The 24,821-nt window shown below is 36.8% G+C and overlaps 1 protein-coding gene across 2 annotated transcripts in view; it reads left to right on the top strand.

Annotated features, from left to right (window-relative positions):
• The window catches only part of ST7 (suppression of tumorigenicity 7), a 249,393-nt gene that overhangs the window by 24,089 nt on the left and 200,483 nt on the right, over positions 1-24,821 (top strand). The window contains exon 1 of one of the 2 annotated variants that reach the window (XM_011222612.3): positions 20,712-20,983. The exons of the other annotated variant lie outside the window; for it this stretch is intronic. Coding sequence (XP_011220914.1) covers positions 20,971-20,983 — 13 coding nt within the window. The 5' untranslated portion in view covers positions 20,712-20,970. Of the gene's footprint in view, positions 1-20,711; positions 20,984-24,821 lie in introns of those variants that run through there. 2 annotated transcript variants of the gene reach the window in all.

Here is a 24,821-nt window from a genome sequence, read left to right on the forward strand (position 1 = left end):
ATTATTTCCCATAAGATTGCTCTTGGCACTCAGTTCTGCAGATCCATTACTGACCTTCCTACTTGCTCAGACAGACTTCACAGGAAGCCTGTCACCCAGGGGCGCTCCCACTTCTGGAGTCAGTCTCTGTCTGGTGCTAGGAGTCACCTACCATGACCACATTCCTCTTTTCTTATTTTCCAAAAATTTCCTAGCCAGTCCTAATACTATGCGTTATTTTTCCCCTTTGCTGGTTTAGGGCTATTGGCTATTTAAGCCCTGTTCTGATCTATAAAAATCCAAAGTGCTTGAGACATTTTTATAATTCTATAGGAGGACTCATAAGTATTTTCCTGAATCAGTCCACATCCCAACGTTATGAGTTACTTTGACCAATCTGGTAGAGTGTTTATTTGGGTGTATTGGAAGTGATATTGGTGGGAAATTAGGTTGCAAGTTTGTCTATTTTAATAAAATGGAATATTTATTGATATTTGAAAAATGAGGCTGAAGGCTATTTTCTCTTCAGCTTCCTTTGATTAAACTGGTTCACTTGAGGCCAGTATTTTAGCTATCTGCAACATTTGGTTTTTACTATGTTTTTCTGAGTCTTGTAATATACTGTTGTGTGCAGATTTCATAGTTAAATTTATTTTAAGATTTCCTGTAAAGCAAATTGATCTTTGTGGACAAACATATTCTAATAATATGAGCACTAGAGGGCAGGCTTTAAAAGATAAGGCAGTAGATTTCATTTGTTAGTTTTAGAAATCTCTGTGATCACAGCTACTGAAATAATTGAAGCCAGTGATTAAAATGATTGTTGTACTAAAAGAATCTATGAGGGGGGTAAGTTGTGATCTGTGAAGTATACCAAAAATACTTTTAAATAATCAACGGAAGATAAGAATAGGCAATTCAAGTTACCTGAATTGACCATCTACCTTGCCTCAGGATGGATGCGCTTCCAAAATGCACTCTCAAAACGACATGGTTGGACACTAGTGCTGTGAAAGCATTCGTTATTTATTTATTTAGTAAATACTTACTGAGGGTCTACTACGCTTTAGGCTCCCTGGAGAACACAGAAATTATTTAGATACAGTCTTTGTCTTCAATGAACATATTATCTAATGTAGTACTATCCAATAGAAATATAATATATAAGCCACACTTGAGCCACATATGAAATTTAAAATTTTCTAGAAGTCACATTAAAAAATAAAAAGAAACAGATGAAATTAATTTTGTTAATATATTTTATGTAACTCAGTTTCCCCAAATTCTGTCATTTCAACATGTACTGCATATACAAAATTATTAATGAGATAATTACAATATATATTTTTTTGTACTGAGAAATTCGGTGTGTACTTTATGCTCCTAGTACATCTCAGCTTGGACTGGCCACATTTCAGGTGCTCAGTAGGCACATGTAGCTGGTGGCTAGCTTTTTGCAGTTGTCCTCAGCACACTCATCAGGCTGCATTCTGGGAATTGAGGTCATGGCCTCACTATCTTTACTGAGGTATCATTTATAGATTGAGAAAGTTACCCATTGAAGTGTACAGGTCTGTCACTGCCTATTTAAAGATAGCATCTTTTTTGCCCCCCCAAAATGTATGTCTTATATATTTATATATTATTAATTGTGTAGATATATTTATATATTTATTAATATTTATTGTTTATATATTATATATAGGCGCAGATATATGCATATTTATATATATGCATATTTTATTTAGAGGGGAGAGGGGAGAATAGAAACACACCTATGTCTATTGTCTTCCAGTGTGGGGAGGTTGGTGGTTGTTTAACATTTGTCTTTGCTGTGAGTGAGCAAGCAGAGATGAGTAATTTCTCTTTCAACTTTCCTTCTCCAGTTTGGATTGGTTTCTTTCTAGTCTGGGTAGACTCATCCCTTTGATTTTTGTTTAGCATACTGTGTCTTTGCCTACAAATCTCCTTCCTCTAAGGGTTTATCTTTTTTGTTTTGTTCTGGTGTGTATATATGTGGGAAAACAACCTTTTTAAAAAAATGTTATAAAGATCGAGGTTGTTATACTTGCACTAAAATAAGAAAGGAAGGTAGAAAATGGGTGGACAGTTCCTTCTGTGTTGTATAGGTTGCAGTGTAGAAGCACAGGTTGAACTGTCTGTTCTATGCACTGCCCCCTAGAAAGCTGCAGGGCTCACACCCTCGCTCTTCAGGTTTCTAATCAGATACCACTTTCTCGGTTCAGCCTCTTTTGACCTTGAAAATTGGAAATCCCTTTCCATAGCCGTCTGCATACTCTGGCACTCCTTATGCCCTATACTGGCTTTATTTTTTTCTTTATAGCCCTTACCACCATCTGACATACTGTAGACTTTATCTCCCCTGAAAATGAGAGCGGAATTTTTTAAAGTAAAATTTTAATTGTAACATACATATATAGGGAAAAGCAGAAACCATAAATTTATAGTTCAATTAACTTTTATGACATGGTACACACCTGTGTTCCTGTCTCCCAAATTAAGAGGTAGGGCATTATCCAGCACTCCAGAGGCTTTCCTCAAGCCCTTTTGTATCACTAATTCTGAGCTAAACCCCCTCCTTGAAGGTTACTACACTCTGGCCTTCTCTCACCATGTATTAGTTTCACCTGTTTTTAATTTTATATAAACTGAATTATAGAGTACATACTCTTTTCTGTCTGGATTCCACCCCGCCCCCAACATTTTATTTGTGAGTTTCATTTATGATATTGCACCAGCAGTTTGTTCATTCTCATTGCCGTGTGGTACTTCCAATGGATTATATGGCCATAATTATTTATCCATTCTACTATTGATGCATATTTGGTAGTTTCCATTTGGAGCTGTTATAAGTAATTTGTCTTTTGTTTCGACAAAGCCTGAAAGGTTCCCAGGCTCCTACTTTTTCCATCCCGATAATGTGCTTTCCCTGAGGCAATAAGCAGGGTTGACTACCTGCTGGAATTTGGGGAAGAGGAAATATTATCCAGTCATGTTTATATCCTCCACTAATTGAGCTGCTTGACAGCAGTAATATTGACTTAATCATCTTTGAAACTTCGGTACCTTGCATGGGCCGTGCAAGTTAGTCCCAAGTAAGGAGGAAGCTGTTTTACAGATTGTGGTGGACCACACGGCAGACTGTAATTTCCTACTCTTTGTTTAACTGTGCTTGCTTCTTCCTCATTCCTGGTATTCAGATCCTGATATATAACTGAGTACATCCAAGGATTGCAAACTCAAATGCCTCTAATGGGGTCAGGTAAGTAAATTAAAGGAGGCAGTGAATTATATATTTTAGTCCATTGTTGCTATATGGGAGTGTGGGTCATCAGTGGACTGTATCTTCTAACTTTTCAAGGGAAGTAGGAAATGGTATTTTTATGGAAAGTCTCCCATTTTACAAATATCAGCAACTAGTTCAAAAAGTTTTAAATACTTTTGGACTCAATAAAACACACCTATGGGCTAGGTATGATGACCTTGGGGCGGCCAGGTTTTGATCTCTGATATGTGGCCATCTTGGATTTCCTAGCAACATTCTAAAATTTTCTGGAGTTCTTACCCCTTCCCACGTCCATAGCAGGCTGATCTGTCTTCCTAATTGTTCTTAACTCTTAATCTTTGACACTTAACATGTCCAATTGTGCAGTAATGCATCTTGGAAAAAACTGCCTGGGAAATTGAGCTTAAAAACTCTGCCAACTCCTGTAGAAGTTGCTCTGGTGATAGATGATATGAACTTATTAGTGCTACTTATCATATCAGGCTTGTTTATGTAGATTAGTGTTTTCTTAACTAGGTAGATTTAAAATCTTTTTATGTTTTTCCTCCAGTCCATTAGTTGTCATTTTCTGAGTAGATCCATTATTCTTTATCGGTCCACAGAGATCAGAATATCACCTGGTGTGATTCAGTTATTTTGGTGTTTTCTCATGGTGGAAATGAGTAACTAACCCTCTTTTGTCAAGCTACATGACAATTGGATGTTATTTACACTTTCTAGTACACAAGTGAATGGGTGTTCATAGCTGATATTTCTTCCCCAGTGTGTGTCCCCTAGAACATTAGTTCTGGGTGATATAAAGATGTTCTACAAGGAAAGTGTTCTGTGGTAAGTTGGAGAAATACTACATACCACATGGCTCTCTAGAAGAGTCACAACGCATATTTGCTTGGAAAAGTATAAGAAGCCCTGTAGGAAGGAAACAGTTAACTTTGTTCAATCCAAATATTCATTCATTTATCTACCAAGTATTTATTGAGTCTGCTATGTGGCAGGCACTGTGTTATTCTCCCAGGATATACTGTTTTCATGGAACTCATGGTGAAAAAAATTGATACTGAAGGACTAAACAAACATATAAATTCCTCATAGTTTGTGAGAATTTCCAGGAAAGAGCTAAACAGGTGGCTATAATAGAGAATAACATGGGAATATACTGAATTTGAATGGGTATAGGGCCTCTCTAAGAAGGTGACATTTAAAGTGAGGTGTAAGGAATGAGAAGGAACTGGCTGTTTTTCTACCAGGGGGAAAGTATTCCAGACGGAAGGAACAGCAAAGGTGAATTTAACATTAACAAAATACTTTGTGACCCTACTATGTACGAATGGGCACTTGCATGGTAATCTCTTACCCATTTTACAGATGGAACCTCATGCAATCTGCCTAAGGTCTCAGAGCCTGTCAATTCATGGTAGAATAGGGATGGAACTCAGGCATGCTTGTACTGTACTGCCTTCCAAATTACATGAGATTGAAATCTCTCCCCCCTTTAAAAAGATTTTATTTATTTATTTGAGAGAGAGAGAGAGAGAACGCCCTTAGTGGGGGTGGGGGAGTGGGGGGGAGAGGCAGAGGGAGCGGGAGAAGCAGATTCCCCACCGAGCAGGGAGCCTGACGTGGGGCTCAATCCCAGGACCCTGAGATCATGACCTGAGCTGAAGGCAGATGCTTAGCCAAGTGAGCAACCCAGGTGCCCTCCACCTAATCTTTAAATAGCAAGTCTGTTAATAAACTTTAGTACGCTAGATGTTTTGGAAGACTCTGGTTTACAAGAAATTATGACAGAATCACTGCCCTGGTCTTAAAGGTTCAAATAGTAGAAAAGAGGAAAATGCTTTTTTGCAGTCTTATCAAATGCTTTCTCAAGAATTTACATACTAAACATAGATACTTGGGGCCCTCTGGGCCCCCCTCTTGGGCACAATTCCAAGGTGTGGTAAGTGCAAATGACAAATCCTGTGAGGAAGAGTACCCAGTGACAGATAAAAGAGAGAACGGACTAGCTCTGAGTTTTGGAGAAGTAAATAGCATATAGGAGCAAATCTATACCTCTGTGGCCCCAAAGGGTTACACAGAACCTTGTGAAGGGCACACAGCCACTGGACAGTTCTTTTGTTAATAAAACAAAGTTTGGCCCTTACTACATAATATCTGGAGAAGAAAGAAAGATTATGCACTCTCCAAGTATTATTTCACTGATCAACATTATCTTGTAGAACAGTTTGTTGATGAGATAAGAGAGCTGATCCATTCTACAGATACTAATCAACTTGGTGTAATATTGAAGTTTGTTTCTAATGTTGCTCATGTCCGGAATTTTGTTCCAAAACCAAATGTTAAAAAGAGTTTGGAGATGCATAAGTGCTTTCTGTTATTGCCACCAAAGAATTCTATCTTTGCTGGGCACTGCCTTCAAAATGTCATTGTGCCTTGTCATATACTTAGAAGACTTAGAGCAATGCTGTCCAGTAGAACTTTCCTTGATAATGGAAATGTTCTGTAATATAGTGTCTGTTGAGCATACGTGGCTGGTGCAACTGAGGAACTGAATTTTTAATTTAAATATAAATAGTCATATGTAGCTAGTGGCTGCCATATTGGACAGCACAAGCTTAGAGGTAACTTGAATATTTTTATGAGGGAGAAACAAGTGGACCAAAAAGCAAAGTACCTTTGGGACCTTTTCAAGCAGCATGTTCTTGTAGAGGTTAGTCCTATATCTTCATTTTATCTGCAGTTACTTCAGTAGCCTGTCAAAATAATTAAGTTATTGAGAAAAGCTTCGGAGCTTTGTGTGACTTATTTGAGAAGTAGGGACATACGTTGTTAAGGTTGCGAGGGCGCTGCTTTCCCACTAGGGGCCATGTGGAAATGTGTGTGTGGGCTTTGTGTTGTCACAGTGACTGGTCAGTGCTATTGGCCTTTAATGCCTGGAGGCCAGGAATGTTAACTGCATTATTATCCTGCTTAAAATACCCATAGCACCTTCACTGAGACATACTGTTGGATCTTTTTGATGGTAAGAGTTATATTAAATTTAGGAATCCTGGCAACCAAAGGTTTATCTTTTCTGAAAGACATCTGGAACACATTCTCTAAAGCTCTGGCTGTAAGGTTTTTCTGTTTTGTAGCCTATGGTGTCGTGAATCTAGGATTTCTTTTCAGCACCAACTGATTTGAGGGACATTTGAATATTGATTTTGAAAAATGCTGAAGAAGCTATTTGATGTTTATTTACAGCAGAAGCAGTGAAACTGGCACCTTATCTAGTGTGTATAAAAATCTGTGAGGATGATTGGAAAACTGTTCTGCAAATGAATGGAAGGAAACAGGAGATCTAGTTTTGGTCAGCTGAACCTCACCCAGACAGTATTCACCTCTCTCTGCTTTAAAAGACAAATTAGTCAAACTACTTATATTATGTAGAAGAATGCATGTGTTTATAGAATATATTTCCAAACTTAAAAGCCACTTTCTTCCTGAAAGAAAAAGGTAGAAAAGAAATTACCAATGCCAAATGCAGGGGAATAGTTCTACTGCTATTTTCTGTTCTGTCCCTAGAGCACCTTTCACTTGGTAAAGGAGCTGGAACCAGGTTTTATATCTGTGTGAGTTACAGAAAGGGCTAATAGTTAGTAAAGGTGATAAAATTGCAGATACCAAGTAATGATGCTTTCAAAAGCAATCCATCTGGATTGTTGACAGAGCCTACTAGCCTTTAAGATTGTTCCTGGGCCAAGCTTGAGTTACACTTCTTGTGTAACTATCTTACTAACTGGAGGCCACTTTTGATACAGTCTAGTGTTGTTATGCTTTTTTTGGTAATTATGGGTGGTAGATTGGTAGTTGCGTTAATGTCAATATAGGGGGTATATTAAAAAAGAAAAAGATGGAAAAAAAAAAAAGAAAAAGATGACGAATTTTCTTTCTTTTTCCCTTCAATGCTATAGTAATGGTCCTTACCTTGTTCTAGTAAAAATATAATCTGATGTCTCTATTTTACCTAAAGATAAAATATAATATAAATATGTGGAAATCCGAAAAGACGTTATATGAACATACTTTCTTAAACATTAAAGTTTAAGTAATTTTGGTTGGAGATCAAGTAAGAATATCTATTTTGGGGGGAGGATTTCAAGCTTCTATACAACATTGCTTTTATACAGTAATTGGTGTGTTTATAAGCTTTGTTAATTTACGTTCAGTTGATAGCATGATACATTTTTAATGCAGTCTACTTCAAATGGATCAGGTATATAGAATCTCTGCTATCTCCCTAAGGATTGCAGAGAGTGTGTGTTTGTGTGTGTGTGTGTGTGTGTGTGTGCGCTTGCATGTGTGTGTTAAAGGTAGAATCCCCTCATTATGAACCACTGAATGAAAAAAATGTGCAAATTAATAATAATATAAAATATATTCTTTTTTCTACAATGCCAAATGCATTTACTGAATTAGTTTTTTAGAATGTGATTTTTTTCTGCCACTTTGGTATACTGCAAAGCTTTTTTAAAAATTATTTTTTATTTTATTGTTCTATGTTTCTTAGAAAAGAGTTCTAAATAGGTTATCTGTAGGTCCTAATTGCTACTTATTTGATTCATGTCACATGGAGGGTGTCTTTGCAGGGTGACTGCAGTCTGATTAGAGATCCTCCACTTTGATTTGTCTATAAATCTGTGGTCAGGGTCTCTTACAATGATAGGGCCATTATTTATTGTCTATTTTTTAAGGTGAGAAGACTAACTTTTATGATATTTTATTTTTTATTTTTATTTTTTTTAAAGATTTTATTTTATTTTTTATTTTTTAAAAGATTTTATTTATTTATTTGACAGAGAGAGAGACAGCCAGCGAGAGAGGGAACACAAGCAGGGGAGTGGGAGAGGAAGAAGCAGGCTCATAGCAGAAAAGCCTGATGTGGAGCTCGATCCCGTAACGCCGGGATCACGCCCTGAGCCAAAGGCAGACGCTTAACCGCTGTGCCACCCAGGCGCCCCTAAAGATTTTATTTATTTATTTGACAGAGATAGAGACAGCCAGCGAGAGAGGGAATACAACCAGGGGGAGTGGGAGAGGAAGAAGCAGGCTCATAGCGGAGGAGCCTGATGTGGGGCTCGATCCCATAACGCCGGGATCACGCCCTGAGCCGAAGGCAGATGCTTAACCGCTGTGCCACCCAGGCGCCCCTGATATCTCATTTTAAATTCTATTTAGGTCCTTCTTTTGTTCCTTCCTTCATTCTTTCTGTTTCTTTACATTTATATGGATGAATAGTAAATAGTATGGATACTATATTTTTGACGGAATAACTTGATCCAGATGGAAAATGATTGCCTTTTGGATATATAGCAGTAAAATTATTTAATTGAGGAAAAAACTCAATGTCCTGAAAATGATTTCCTGGGCAATGATAATCAGAGGTCTAGGGAGTTAGCTAAAGAGTTCTTTGATCTTATTTTTCTATTAAACATTTGGTTCAGAATTTTGCCACTTCATCATGTTGCCCATGGTCTCTCGAGAGACACAGTGAAATATTCAGCTTGTTGAATCTCTTAATTCTGAAATATGTTGTGTATATTGAAAAGAAACGAACAGTCTATAGACATTTTTTTTAACTCTGGAAAGATAGGCATTTTAATAATTTAGAGTTCTTGATTGACTCTTTTTTATGCCTTTTAACATACAGTCCATCAAGATTTCATGGCAAAGATGGAGAAAATGATTGTGATAATGTAATACATGAAGGTTTCTATCATAGTGTTCGAGTGTCTTTAACACATACTAAAGAAGGCAATAAATGTTAGTTCTTGTCTTTTTCTTTGAAAACTTTTCTTTTGTTGAAAATGTAAAACAAGTATTCCTAGAATAGTATTATGTAATTTCCGCAGTTATATTTTTTGTCAATTCACACAAGGATGTTTACACTCTAGTACTGAAATGAACTACCAAAAAGTGGCTCAGTCCTTAGACATTGACTCTAAGTTTAAAAGCTTTCTGCCTCCCACATACTTTCCCCCTAATTCTTTGAGTGGATCTAGGGGACTTGTGCAACCAAGTTCTTGTTCTGTGCTCAGGGAGAAAACTGTAGACGCTAACATTGAACTATCCCTCAGATGACCTAAAGAATCTATTCACGGTTAAGAAATCTGTCTCTGGGGGCGCCTGGGTGGCACAGCGGTTAAGCATCTGCCTTCGGCTCAGGGCGTGATCCCGGCGTTATGGGATCGAGCCCCACNAAGTTCTTGTTCTGTGCTCAGGGAGAAAACTGTAGACGCTAACATTGAACTATCCCTCAGATGACCTAAAGAATCTATTCACGGTTAAGAAATCTGTCTCTGGGGGCGCCTGGGTGGCACAGCGGTTAAGCATCTGCCTTTGGCTCAGGGCGTGATCCCGGCGTTGTGGGATCGAGCCCCACGTCAGGCTCCTCTGGTGTGAGCCTGCTTCTTCCTCTCCCACTTCCCCTGCTTGTGGTTCCCTCTCTCACTGGCTGTCTCTATCTCTGTCAAATAAATAAATAAAATCTTAAAAAAAAAAAAAAAGAAATCTGTCTCTGAATAGGCATTTTCTAGTTGATGAGTATCTGAAAATAGACTTTTGATTATAGAAATAAAACATTTTTCTTTTTTATAGTTATTTTTTACATTAGTGTACTTACACTTTATGTCAAGTGTTAAAGAATGTCTATGAGCCCCTTTATAAATATCTTGTGATGTTTTAGAGATAAGTGCTTTAGTATGACTTATTTAAAATAGTACCCAATTTAAGAAAATACATAAGTTACAGTAAACAATTAAAAAGATGACATCTTTTGGGCTATTTTTGGGTAAAAGAAAACATTTATGATGCTTTAATTTGTATTCCCTATAAAGACTTGATTCAAGTGTAATTAGGAGTATTTTAGGTAAGTAGTGTATGGGAACCTAACATGTTTTATCTTTTGATTTCCTGAGATATTTTTGTAACATGGCAATGTTTAAGTGTTTTGCTACTGTATAATGCCTGGAAGTTCACTGCCTCTATATTTTGTTCCTTGTCATATCATCTATCCTCAGTGTATGCTTTTTTTTTCTTAAACACACATTCCTAGAATCTTTTACATTCTCAGTGAAATATTAGACTTAAGTCCTTTGAATCTAATTTCACTGAAGTAGAATGTATTTTTAAATACATTGTAATATTGACAAAATGACTTAAGAAACTTTCTCCATTTTATTTGATCATTATTTACTTAAGGTTTATTATAAGGACAAATTTTCAGTGTTAGTAATTCACATTATGTAAATATAAAATCTGGTATTATTTTAACATTTGTACAGACCAGGAAAATCTAAAAGCTATCAATCCTAAGTCTAGCGAGGCCTCGTTTTGACTCACTTCACCTTTAGTGATCTCCTGTGATAATGAGTCATAAATTCTCCCTGTTTTTCCTGTATTTATGTTGGTTATTATCATTAATATAAAAATATTTCTAGTTTTCATGATTAGACATATGTATCAGATTTTTATGAAATACTAAAGGACATTACTGATAAGACCCCATGAGATTTAGTTCCTTCTTTGCATATCACACTTCCTGCCCAAATGCTGGTGGACTGTGGAAACAATGAGTAACATGGATCACTGTTTTAAGATACAGTATGCTGAATTCCCAGACATTAATTTAAAAATAAATTATGCTCACGAAAAGTATGTAGGGCATGTTTCTGCTAAAAAAAAAGGTCCTGGGAAAGAGTCTGAATTGGATTGAGAAGATGGAGTACCATATAAAGAATGACTCAAAGGACAGATATTTATTATACTTTCATCTTTAATTTGGCATTTAATATATTCAAAAGCTGATGCATTTTGTTTGTTAAACATAAATATATAGACCATAAATAGAAATATTTCACAGATATTTTGTTATTTAAGCAAAAAAGTCAATAAGAGTAATTTAATTAATAATAAATAATACTAATTCCTGGTATTTCATCATTTATAAGGTGTTCTCAGACATGAAATATGGGTAATAGGTTGCTGAGAGGTTCACATATATCATGTCTGAGAAAACTGAGGTACAGTGTTGCCTAAAGCAGGATGAAAAAGTGGATCTTGCTTTAATTCCAGCAGTTTTACCATCTCATGCCTTTTTCATAGTTGGTTTATAATAGAGTCAATGTGCTTTTTTTTGAAGGGCATTGTCCATATATTATTGGAAATAATAAAGCTTTTAAAGGGGAAAAGTTGTTACAAGTCTGTCATTCTCTTACATCCTTTACAGTTTCAGCAACGAGCTCTTTCCTTTCCTTGTTATTGTCCTCGTGTTTCAGGGGTACAGCCACCAGTTGGTAGCAGTGTAATTTAATCATCCATTCTGAATGGTTTGTACATTTTCTGAGGTTCAGGGAGTTGCTCTTTGCTGAAGCGTGTCCATTTATTCACTCAACAAACATTGCTAGTCACTAGAATTAATGAAATTTTTATTCTTTATTTTTTATAATGCTTTTTTATTCAAAATTAAAATTTCAATGAACTTTGCATAAATGCCATTTAAAGTTAATATTTCTCTACAAATTTAGAAACAGAAATTCACTTAATTCCTACCAGTCCTTTATCATTCTTCTAGCCAGTCATTCTGACCCTAATTATATGTATAGTTTCGGGTTATAGTGTTTTATCTTAATGTACTTCACGACTAATTCTTAGCCGGAAGATTTCACAGCTTTCGGCTTTTAGACTTCACATATAAAATGACATGCCTTTTTTTTGTGTGTGTGGAGTAAATATTTTTATAGAGAGTTCATTCTACTTTTGTAGCAGTGACAAAACATAAAGTAGAAAGTGAACACCATCAGTAATTCTGCCAGATATATTTACTTTATGGTTTTTTAAAAGTGTTTTAAATTTTTTTATTTGGAAAGTTAATTCAAAAAATTTTAAATTGTGGTAAAATATACGTAGCATGCAATTTACCACTTAACTAGTTTTTTTTTTTTTTTAAATGAATCACTATTATTTTTCTTAGGTGGGAAGGGGCAGAGGGAGAGGGAGAGAGAGAATCTTAAGCAAGCTCCATGCCCAGCCTACAGCCGGACACAGGGCCCTGAGATCCTGACCTGAGCTGAAATGAACAGTTGCTGCTTAACTGACTGAGCTACCCAGGCACCCCCCCTCCACTTAACTAGTTTTTGAGTGTACAGTTCAATAGTTATGCTGCCACCCTTTAGAAATCTTTCGTCTTGCTAAAGCGCTCTACTGCTCCCTGTAGCCTCTTGCAACTACCCTTCTCTTTTTTTTTTTTTTTTAAGGATTTTATTTATGTATTTGACAGAGAGAAAGACAGCCAGCGAGAGAGGGAACACAAGCAGGGGGAGTGAGAGAGGAAGAAGCAGGCTCCCCAGCGGAGCAGGGAGCCCCATGCGGGGCTAGATCCCAGTACCTTGGGATCATGCCCTGGGCGGAAGGCAGACGCTTAACGACTGAGCCACCCAGGCGCCCCTCAACTATCCTTCTCCTACTCTAGGTATCTCATAAAAGTAGAGTCGTATGGTATTTGTTGTTCTGTGACTCGGTTACTGCACTTAGCATCACGTCCTCCAGGATCATCCGTTGGAGCATGTGTCAGAATTTCCTTTCTTTTTTCCATTGTATGCTTTTCCAAAAAACCTCCAAAATGCTATATTATTCCCACTGCTTTGTATTTTTTTCAAACCTAACAGTGTTGCAGATGTCTTTTCAAAGACATCAGTATTGATACACCATTATGTACATATTCTTTCCATGGCTACCAAGAATGGCATGCCTGTTCTGCAGAAGGGGAAAGTGAGGCTTGAAGGCGTTTAACTTCCAGTTTATGAGTAGCAGTGTCAGAGACTAATCCAGGTTGGCTTGATTCTGGAGTCAGACTGCAGTGGTTCCTGTAGACCAAGGATGTGATTATTGAGGGAAAATGAAGCAATTTTGAAGACAAATTTTTGTGGTGCTAAAGGACCTGATTGTATGCTTTTGTTGTGGAAAGTTCCACAACTTGGATTTTATGGTTGCAGAAGGCACAAATGTCTGTCTCTAGAAACATCTTCCAAGTGTTATACTCTATTGTATTTTCTCTTGAAAATACACTCATATCTGTGTTAAGACTGGATTATTTCTGAGACAGCTGCAATTGTCCTGATCAGAAATATATTTCCAACAGCCTTTCAAAAAGCCAGAGATAAAAGAGCAGAGAGGAAATTATCTGCCTCTTATCTGAAGGACAATGAAAAGTAAAAAAATGCTGAAACTCTCAGGGGGCTAGGTCAGATATCATGATTAGTGTAGCTCATTACAAGCATTTTAGGGCCGGAAAAGACCACAGAAATAATCTAAAACTAATTCTTCATTTCATAAATGAGGTGCTGTTGTGGAAAGACCAGCCAAAGCAGTTAAACTGTCCAGTTAGGATCGAAATCTAAGCATCTTGTTTCTCAAGAATTCTTATTCAGCTATTGTTGGTGAACAGTGCCAGATTTTCTCATACCAAACTAGCTAGGTATTACTTGTATTTTATACTATGAACGTACTTCATATATAGTTTCATTGCTTATAGTATAATTGAGGAGATTTGGAAATCTTTACCAGTGGTTTACATATTTAATAAAATTTTTGAGGGCTAGACATGTATGTGGGTTGGAAATGTTTTTGTTGCCCTTGAAAGTAGTTGATTTCTCACAATTTGATTTAGCATTTACCACTAATTCTAATGTATAGGGAATGAACAAGGTAGTGTAGGCTATCAGTACTCATGGTGTCATTAGAAGTGAAGGGGGTTGGGATAAACGTTTTCTTGAATTCCCAGCCCTGATCCATCAAGCAGTTGTTGATGGAATCCATTACCTCAGTGAGTCTTGTTAATGGCAGAGACCTAATTGAAGATCAGAACTCTTTTAGAGAAAGGTTAGATCAACTATATTAAAGATTATAGAACAGGGGTTGGCAAACTGTAATCTAAGGGCCACCTGTCTGTATGGCTTTCAAGATAACGGTGTTTCTACAAAAAAATATTTTTAGATGATTGAAAATATTCAAAAGAAGAAAAATACTTTATGATATTTGAAAATTTAAGAAATCCAATTTCACAGTCTATAAATAAAGTTTTATTGCAACACAGCTGTCCTCATTTGTTATGTATTATGTATGTCCTCATTAGTATTATATATTATTTATGGTTACTTTTACAATAAAGTGACAGAGTTGAGGAGTTGTGACAGAGACCAGATGATCCCACAAAATCTAAAATATTTACTCTTTGGTCCTTTATAGAAAGAGTGTACTGACCCTTGTTACAAAACATCAAGAATGATTTATGTTTTGGAGTACCATGGATAATTTGTGACTTTCTTTGCTTACCAAAAATTTGAGCTGAATACTACCGTATTTCCTGAAGAATTTCTCCACTGTTTTTTTGCCTTCGGATCAACCCACAATAGTCCATTCATGACCGTTTTTCGTGACTTTCTTTGCCTATTTTCCATCAGTTCCTTTTGCCAGCCAGATGAATAGACCAAAATCACACAGGAAGGTCTGTAGTTTGCCTAAAGAAACTTTCTACAGAGGGATATGTCTGGCTTGGGTACTTCTCTGTTCTAGAAACATGGATTTTGATTGTGATCTTTCCAGTAGAGCTATGATTCAAATGTATATACAATGACCTTCATTTTCAAAGTGTAAAATAAACAAGCATATTTATTGTTGTATACATATTATGGGAGGAAAATCTTAATCTTTCATGTTTTTCTCAGGCATTTAAAAAACTTTTCAGTTATGTTTCTTATGGCAATTTTAAATCAAGATTAATTGATGTATGTTCTTTTTTATTGGTTAGCCTTAAACATTTAAACCAATGTCTCTTTTTACAGTCATTTTTTGCTGGAGTAAAATTATCAATGGTTAGGCCACTAACCTCTTATAAAAGTTACTTCCTTCCCTCTTCCCAGCTGTGGTTACTTGATGTCAGCTCTCCTGGGGCTCACATAAGAAAGGAGTGGCCCTGCTATGTTACAGGAGGTCTGAATCTTGTAGCCTCTGAGAGTTTGGTATCATGCCAGCATTGCCACTGTTCTTTTAAAGCATAATCAACAGTTGTTGTCTATCCAGAAAGAGTGCTTATCTGAAGATTTAGAGTTTGGTAAAGTGGATCTTCAATCAGGTTTTACTATGCCTTTAGTCATAATCCTGCTTTTGTGCTTGCCAATGATTCTTAACTTTGTATTGGAGATTGTATAGCACTGGTCTGGGTCATGGTATTGAGTTGAGCAGTTGAATTCCCTTCTTATTTCATAGGGCTGTTTTGTGACCTGGTTGGTCCTTGATGGTCCTCTGTCTTAGCTTACTTAAAAGTTTTGAGATATGGAGGTAGCTCACTCACAGGAGGAATTGGTTTCATCTGTTAGAATCTTCTTCATTCAGAGAATTGTTTTTGTAGTGGAGCCATCTCACATTATGGGGTAGGCCATGAGCTAGCCTTGGGGCTTGATAAGCAAAGCCAATGAAGAAGGAAAGAATATGAAAAGGAAATGCTGAAGCAGATGCAAGCTGGAGTGGGTGGTAAGAAGTCTGGGAGAGCAGTGACATCTTAGGTAAAATTTGTTCTGACTTAGACTTAGGGGAAGTTGGGATGAGGCATAACATTAAGGCATTTTGACTCAACTCTGAGTTGTTGGTGAGGAGGGTGAGAATAGAGACCAGAGGGGAAACCCCATGTTATCATTTTTGCAATGTGGAAAAACAGGGTGAGCATTTATAATCTACCTCTGGGGTTTTAAAATGTGCAATAAAGTGAGTTATTGAATGGGTTGGAAATATGATGTAAATATTATGATAAGGTTATGGTTTACAGGTTTAAAGAGGGAAGAGTGAAGTGGAAATCATGTTCTTTCTCCATTTTGGGGGAGGGTGAAGGGCTATGGACTCACGTATCAGGAACTATTCCAGGTAGGAAAGCCATGAAAGGGAGAGAGAGGAGAGCCCCTGAGCTGTCATCTACAGAAAACTTGGCACTCCCTGTCCAGGCCATCTCAGTCATGTCTGGGAAGGAGTCTCCTTCAGAAGCTTTTTTTTTTTTTTTTAAAGATTTTTAAATTTATTCATTTGAGAGAGACAGAGGGAGTGAGAGCACAAGCAAGGGGGGGGGCAGAGGGAAAGGGAGAAGCAACTCCCCGCTGAGCAGGATGTCCACCTCAGGGTTTGATCCCAGGACCTCAGGACCATGACCTGAGCTGAAGGCAGACACTTAACTGACTAAGCCACCCAAATGCCCCCAGAAGCTTTCTTGCTGGAACTCAGGGCTTGTTGTCTTAAGAGGGGTGACCTTTATTGTGAACCAATAGGCAGGGCCTCCCAACAGTTACTTCTGTGTTTTGTGGGTGTTTGCATTTGTCTGAATTACTGGGGGGCCTATCTAGAGAGAAACAGTGGACCTGTAAACAGTTGGAGGCTCCCTTGGAGTATCAGCCATTCAACGTTAAATGCACTGGATTTGGACAATACACCCTGGCTCCCTGGTTTCCCACCCTTGAGGTGGGTCTGTTCCCAGAGTTCCAGCAGGATGGAAGAGGGGACGGTGTGGACTAGAGGAAGAGGAGCAGTTACCTGCAGGGAGTTACTTGAGTTTTCTCGTCCAGCTGTAATTGGTTTACAGTAGAATTCTAGATCACTGGTGTTGAACTAGATTATAATTGAATCAACCTCCTCATTTTACCAGTGAGGGGAATGGACTCCTACAGAGGTTCCAGGACTTAGAGAGGAAGTGAGTGGCAGTGTTGAGACTAGGCCTTAGGTCTCTTGATTCAGTAACTATGCTTCTTCCAGCCTGGAGCATGAAAGGTTAAATTATAGCAGGAATCTGAGACGGGGCGGGGGGGGGGGTTCCGGGGGTAATGAGGACGGCGGCTGACTCNGTTAAATTATAGCAGGAATCTGAGGGGGGGGGGGGGGGGGGGGGGGGTTCCGGGTGTAATGAGGACTGCTGCTGACTCATCAATAAGTTGCCGTTAGGACAGTGATCCCTCCCTGGGCCATAGGCTAGAACAGGTGACCTGAGAAGAACCTGTGACTCCGATGACTCAAGTTGCTACTTGCTGAAGAGGACTATGATGTAATTGTTGCCGGGGGTGGTGTGTGTTGGGGGGGCTGCATCTAGACATACCAGCGAGTCTCCTTTGCTGAGAGTGGAATGGGGATAGAGAAGTTTCTTGGGGAGGAAGGTAAGGGGAACTAGTTAAAGGCCTTCCTCCTGAGTGACCTGTGAAGTTGGTCAGAGGAACTTGCTCAAACCCGGGCCAGGAAAGTAGTATATACCGTGACATTTGGAGAACTGAAAAGTAGAGAGGGATGGACTTGGTGGTTGCTGGGAGTGCTGGGAGTAGTTCTGGTCCTTTTATGGTTATAGCTTTCTGCGCTTGAGTGCTTATTTCTGCTTAACTGGGTGGTACAGTTCTCATTTTAAACTGTCACAATGGCTTTGAACATTACCTTTCATTCTGGTTCTGTTTAATTTTTCTATATGTTGAAATTAAACATAGACTATAAAAGAATTTTTGTAAACTGTGAACTAAAATATTTGGGAAATTGCACAATTGGTTTTATTGGAAAGAATGATCTTAATTTTTGGAAATTCTTCTTGTTTTGTTTTGTTTTGTTTTGCTTCCATTTGTTGATCACCTACTCCTTAGAGGCAGAGTCATGTAGGACTCCTAGCTGGGCTGCTTCGGTTGAACCCTGGCTGTGCTCTGTTTAGTGTGTGACCTTAGTTAAGTGATTGATTTACCCTCCATGCCTCAGTTTCCTCATCTCTAAAATGAGGACAGTACCTTAGAAGGTTGTTGTGAGGGTTAAATAAGTTAACACATGATGTAAGACAATGCCTGGTACACATAAGTACTACTTACACCTTAGCTCTTTATTTACATAAATAAAGGCATTGACGTAGGCCCTTTGTCAGTTTTTGAGCCAACAGAGGCTCAGAGGGATTTAAAAACTTGCCTGAGATTATCCAGCTAATAAGTGGCCAAGGTGTGACTTGAACCTTCCCTGTCTGACTCAAAGCCTGGCTTTTAACCACTCTGCTGGCTTTTTGAGGTGTGGCGAATCACTTAACTGTAGGTTGTAGGCTTTTAAAAAATTTTTTATTTTTTTATTGGAATATAGTTGACATACAATGTTACATTAGTTTCAGGTATTTAACATAGTGATTCAACTTCTCTATATATTATGTAATGCTCACCACAAGTGTAGCTACCATCTGTCACCATACAATGCTATTATAATATCATTGACTGTATTCCTTATGCTGTGCCTTTTATCCCCATAACTTATTCATTCTATAACTGGATGCCTGTATCTCCCATTCCCCTTCTCCTATTTTGCCCATCTCCCTCCACCGTGCCCCCGCAACCCTCAGTTTGTTCCCTATATTTACAGGTCTGATTCTGCTTTTTGTGTTCTTTATTTATTCATTTGTTTTTTATATTCCACATATAAGTGAAATCATATGGTATTTGTCTTGACTTATTTTACTTAGCATAATACCCTCTAGGTTCATCCATGTTGTCATAGGTGGCATGATCTTGTCCTTTTTAATGCTGCATAATATTCCATTGTGTGTGTGTATAACATGCATACCACATCTTCCTTATCCATTCTTAGGTTGCTTTCATATCTTAGCAATTATTGTAAATAATGCTGCCATAAACATAGGGGTGCATATATCTTTTCTAGTTAGTGTTTTTGTTTTCTTTTGATAAATACCCAGTAGTTGTAATTATTAGACCATATGGTGTTTCTATTTTTAATTTTTTGAGAAACTTTCATACTGTTTTCCAGAGTGGCTGTACTAATTTACATTCCCACCAACAGTGCATGAGAGTTTCTTTTTCTCCACATTCTCAACACTTGTTATTTCATGTCTTTTTGAGTTTAGCCTATAGATTATGGGTTTTATAGCTGTTTGCCCATCTACCCATCTGTCTTGTACCTTCTAATTTGGATTTTTTATTATGTTCTCATTTTGTCAACAAAATGCATTTCCTTAAATCTTCTGTAATTTCAACAAGAATTATAAAATATAAAGTAGGATAAGAATAAAACAATTGCTCTTAATATAATGCTATTCAAATAATTAGGGAAGAACTTTAAAAAGCCATGCTAACAGTACCAAATTCTGAAAGGCATAAAATGTCATTTCTTGTGACATCTGATAATGGCTATCAGTGTTTCCACACACTTCTAAGTTTTGTGGAAATTAAGACAGTTATTATTAGGCATCTCGAATTTACCATTTTAAAACAATTATGGCATTACTGTTTTAACCATGTGCACATCTTAATTACCAGGAAGAAACTATATCAACTTTTTATAGCTCATGGAAAGCTTTCTAATCTCTACTCTAGATTAAGATAAAGAGAATTAAAGCCTGAGAAGTGAGACAGGGCTGCTTAGCAGCAGTGGCAGGTGGGGTTGATGAGAATTAACAGCTTTTGACTGTAAGCAGAATGGTGGTGTAATGGGATCTGCTTATGGTAATGAAGCATTGACTAGATGGTTGCGTGACATGATGTTTTCGCATTTATTTTATAAAATTATTGGGGAGATCTGTTTAATGATGCTATTGAGCCCAGTATTTTTAGACTTCGGTAGGATACGTACTTTTGATATTGAGTTGAAAATTAGAAATCATATTTTATAGTATTGTCAATTTGTAATTATCTTGTGGAGAAACTTATTCTAAGTAGCAAAATAAAAACAAAACAAAACCACTCTAAAGAACCAATACCTTATCTTTCTTAAAGTAGGTGCAATTTGAAGGAGTATTTAAAATATCTCTAAATTGGAAATTGTCCAAACATTCACGTTGCTCAAAAAAAAAGCTGATATAGTTTTTTAAAGTTTATTTATTTATATCTTGTCTTTGGGCAAGGTAAAGAATTGTATCAAGATGAAGTAGCCTTTGTTAAAGTTTATTTAAAGTTTTAGCCAGGGATATGCTCAAGATCAAAACAACTGGCAGTGAAGGAAAAGATGGCTCAGTGTATATGGCAATGTGACATTAAAGATTATGTCAGATAGAGTCTGTCTAGGAATGACCATATGTCCTTTCCATCTGACGTCTGTTTCAGGACTCAGACAAATGAGTCAGAGGTTTTAGATCTGCTTTGAAGAATTGTTCTTTCATCGCCTTTAGTAGGTTTGTTTACAAATTAATCAAATTTGTTTCAAGTGGATCAAATGTGCATACATTCAAATGAATGGACATAATGGCAAAATTATATTCTTCTTAAGAATTTGGACAATTACACCTTTCAGGTTATATGGGTTTGTACCATTGAGTACTAGGATGAAGTATAGATATCTTGTGTTCTTTTCACTTAGAGAAAGGATTTTTTCCCCTAGTTTTAAATTAATTATAAAGGATGAAATAGGAAGGAATAATGGTTCTTTTCTAAGAGAGACTTTTCTAAGATGACTTTAAAAGAACAGGCAAAGGAGAGCAGAGCCACGTCAGTTGTGGCTTGAGTTCGAGATAAGCAGAAGTGTGTGTGTGTGCTTAACGTCACATGGCAGGAGGCTTTCCCCAGAGCAGTTTGCCTGTCCAGGGAGCTGTTTCATTTTGTGTCTGATAGAGCTGTACTTTGGAAAATACCCGGTCCCCTGCCTGTTGCTTCATTATGGATTATACAGGTAAAATTAAATTTAAAATATTGTCCAGCCATGTAGAATTATTTAAAATAAAATATTTTGCATTTAAATTTAACAATTATGTTGATGTGTTTGTATTTTTTAAAAATATCCTGTATGAATTTGTTGTATACAAATTTTGGTTAATTTAGGATAAGCACTTAAGGGAATTTGTCAGATATACCCTTGCTTTTTCTATTACAGTTTGGGTCATACTCAGACAGACTTAAAATAAAATGCAATCCGTAATTAATTCTCATGCCTTCCCTCTGGGCCAGAAGGTTTAGAGTACAAACATCTGAGTTCAGATTATGCCACACAAAGAATAAAATATACACGCCATCTACAGAGAGCTTCTGGTTTCTGTAAAATATTTTTGGCATTGTGATAGTTGTTTCGTGCATGTGTGTGGCTCAGTCTTTTAGATAGAGTTGATATAATGCGGTAATTGGAGAATTTCAGTTTTTATCCCAAATTTTCTGAGTATTAATGTCCAGAAATTTCAGAGGGATAACTAGCCTTTTTCTTTTTTAAACTGCATAACCTTGTTCCCAAATTCTAGTTTCTGATTGGTAAATTGGTACAGTTGTTAAGGTTAGACTAACCATGGGTGCTGGTTGCTGGGTAAGTGGGGGATTCCCTTGGATCAGGTGGGGTGAAGGCAGGATTAGGAGGTGAGGTGATAAGAAGGAAAGGACATATGTCTGCCAGAATTTGTGAGCAAATTCAAAAATTAATTACCTTAATTCAAAATTATATTGCCTTAAATTTGAATTTTTGGGTAATGGTGACACTGTTTTCTGACAGATTCCTTTTAAACTAAAGAACAAAGTCTTTTGGAAGATTTTCCACTAGGGGAGAGACCCACCTTCCATACCCAGTATAATGATAAAATCCCAGTGTGCATTTAGATTAAGCTCTATTTACATTCTCTATAAATGATCCCTTTTGATGTATGTGTGGATCTTTGACAATATGGTCCCAAATCGTGAAATTTTTATGAAATTGATAATTTAAAATGTAACTTTTAGGAGCTTGTTATGTAAAGGACTTTTGTGTTAAGTATTTTTTGAAGATAAAACATTTTAAAGTAATTAACTGCCTCAAATCTTTTTTTCTATAAATCCATATTTTCCTGTTTTAGAGTTTCTTTAAAGCAAGTATGAGTGAGAGAGAGAGAGTGTGTGTGTGTGTGGTGTGTATGTGTATATTTTGAATTTTTTTCATAAGATTAGTGTATCAGAATTTTTGTTTCACAGCTCTGAAATAAAACATACTTACCTTTTAGAAGGCTCACTGTATGTGTGCTACTCTGTAGAAGCAGAAGGGGACATACTTTATAGCCATATGCAAAGAACTAAAATTTCCAAAATCGTACCAGGGAACTTTACTATGTTTTCAGTTAGGAATTTGTACCTATTTTCCGAAGAACAGAATCATTGATTCTTTCATTTTTCTATAGTTTTTATATTGCCACTAAACAACTTCTATGTTGTTTTTAGGTAATAATTTATAAATATTTAGGTGGTATTCCAAAAGACACACAACTTTAACATGCTAAGTAGACATCAAGAGGAATACTAAGGAAACTTTAGTGTGAACAAAGATTCCAGGGAAATTCCAGATATGACACTTTCAAAATTAGTATTGTGTGTACTCTACAGAGAATATGTGGTTTAAGTTCTTACATTAATAGATAAATTAATTAAGTTAGTTGTCTGATGTGGTAGGAAGCTATTTTGGATGTTGTCTTCTATGCTGATTTTTATAAACATTTACATAATTGCAAATATAGGTACATTTACTCTAGTAAACTGCAAGAAGAATGCATTTGTTTTCAGTTCATGGGAGAGTGAATTCTTTTGGATTTGAAAGGAGAATTTATTTTGCGGTCAGCACAGTTCGTGAAGCATAACCACTTTGTACTTAATGACATCATCATAGCACTGAAGGGGTTATCATGCAACAGAAAATGATTCTTGATGACTCAAGAATAGACTTATTTATTTATTTTTTCTTGGAATGCTCTTTCTCCCACAGGATTTCCATGTCGTGCATGTGGTTTCCTTTCAGTTTTTTCAGGTCTCTGTTGAAATGTCACCTTTTAAGGGTAGCATTACCTGACAGTTTTACCTGAAATAACTCTCACATTCAGTCACTCCTCAGCCTCAAGTTCCTCTTATCTTTCTTTTTTAAAATTTTTTTATTTTTAAATTTTTTTATTATTATATTATGTTAGTCACCATACAGTACATCCCTAGTTTTCGAAGTAAAGTTCCATGATTCATTACTTGTGTATAACACCCAGTGCACCTCCTTAATAATGCAATACGTGCCCTCCTTAATACCCATCACCACATATCTTTCTTTATAGCACATGCCATCACCTGACATATTACATATTTGTTTGTCTCACCTACTAGACTATGAGTTCCATAGAGGAGGGGGTTTCTTCTTGGCTGTACCCTTAGAGTGCAGAACAGTAAGCTCCCAGGAAATAGTTGTTGAGTGATTTATGAATGGGTTTCCTCTAAAAATGACTATTGACTTGGGTTTAAGATTTTCACTACTATCTTTTTTTATCCAACAATGATGATTTTGGCCACTAAATTATTTTCAATATTGCTCTTTCATTGCTAATTTTATCCTGAAATTATAGTACTCTCTTTACTAATGGGAGGGAAAGGTTGCAGGCAGATAGGCATAATTAGGCAGAATTGATAACTCAAAGATCACTTTGGTTTTGGAATGCATTATGTGATTTTTTTTTGGAGGGGCATGGAAGATATCAGATCAGTTTTAGTTCATTATATTTTCCTTAGGCAACATGTAAAAATTTGTCTTCATTACCTGAGCTCATCTCATGCTAGCTGCCTGGAGGAGAGAATTAGAGCAAAATAAGTTTTTGGACTCTATTTCGTCAAAAATGGGCCTTCCCTGATGTGGATTCCAACCTTCTAAAATATATAGAAATACCTCTGGCCTAGAGAGGTTATAGAAACCTTAATAGGAGTCAGAGGTTGTCATTTGTGTCCAGTTTTGCTGGCAAGTGAGATACCTAATGTTTTTTAACATACTGACCCTGTTATGGCTCTCTAAAAAGTTGACTTCTTGAAAAATATAGCAGACTTTAACTTACTCTCAGAAATCAGCACCAAGAAATAAGTATAGGCACTCAGAAAAGTGCATTTATATATGCGTATATACACTCTAATGTATAAGTTGAAGAAAGGAGCTACATCAATGACTTGGCAAAGCAGTTATTGCATATAGACTGTGGCCTCTGGTGGAAAATATCTCTTACCCGGGATCATTTTCTCATTCTACTTTTCCTCTTGCCTTTCTGTTGGCCACATCCATCCACCATTTGTGCGACTGTTCGTGTACAACATCTGGTATGCAATTTAAAATAGATCTTATGTAAGATAATCTGGTTTTAACCCTTTTGAATGGTATTGTCCTTTTGTACTTCCTGCAGTTACATCTTAACACCATTATTGATATTCTCCACTGGTTGTTACCATGACCAATCATTTAGGAGGGATGGATTTTTCTCAATTCTTGCATTTTTCAGCATAGTCCTTTCTGTTATTTTTAGCTTTCTCTGGTGACCTTTCTCTTTTAAGAATATTTTTCTCCACATTTTCAGTTGATTTCTATTTTCCTTGTCTTAGTGGAATACTTTAAAGTATTATTAATTTTCAAGAAGCATTATGGAAGAGTGGTTAAGAGCATATACTTTGGAACCAGGCAACCTAGGTTTGAATTCCAGGTTATCATTTGGTACTTGTGTGACCTTGGGAAATTATTTCACTATCTATAAAATATGGATCCTAAAGAC

This window comes from Ailuropoda melanoleuca, chromosome 1 (assembly GCF_002007445.2).
Source record: "Ailuropoda melanoleuca isolate Jingjing chromosome 1, ASM200744v2, whole genome shotgun sequence".
Taxonomy (NCBI): domain Eukaryota; kingdom Metazoa; phylum Chordata; class Mammalia; order Carnivora; family Ursidae; genus Ailuropoda; species Ailuropoda melanoleuca.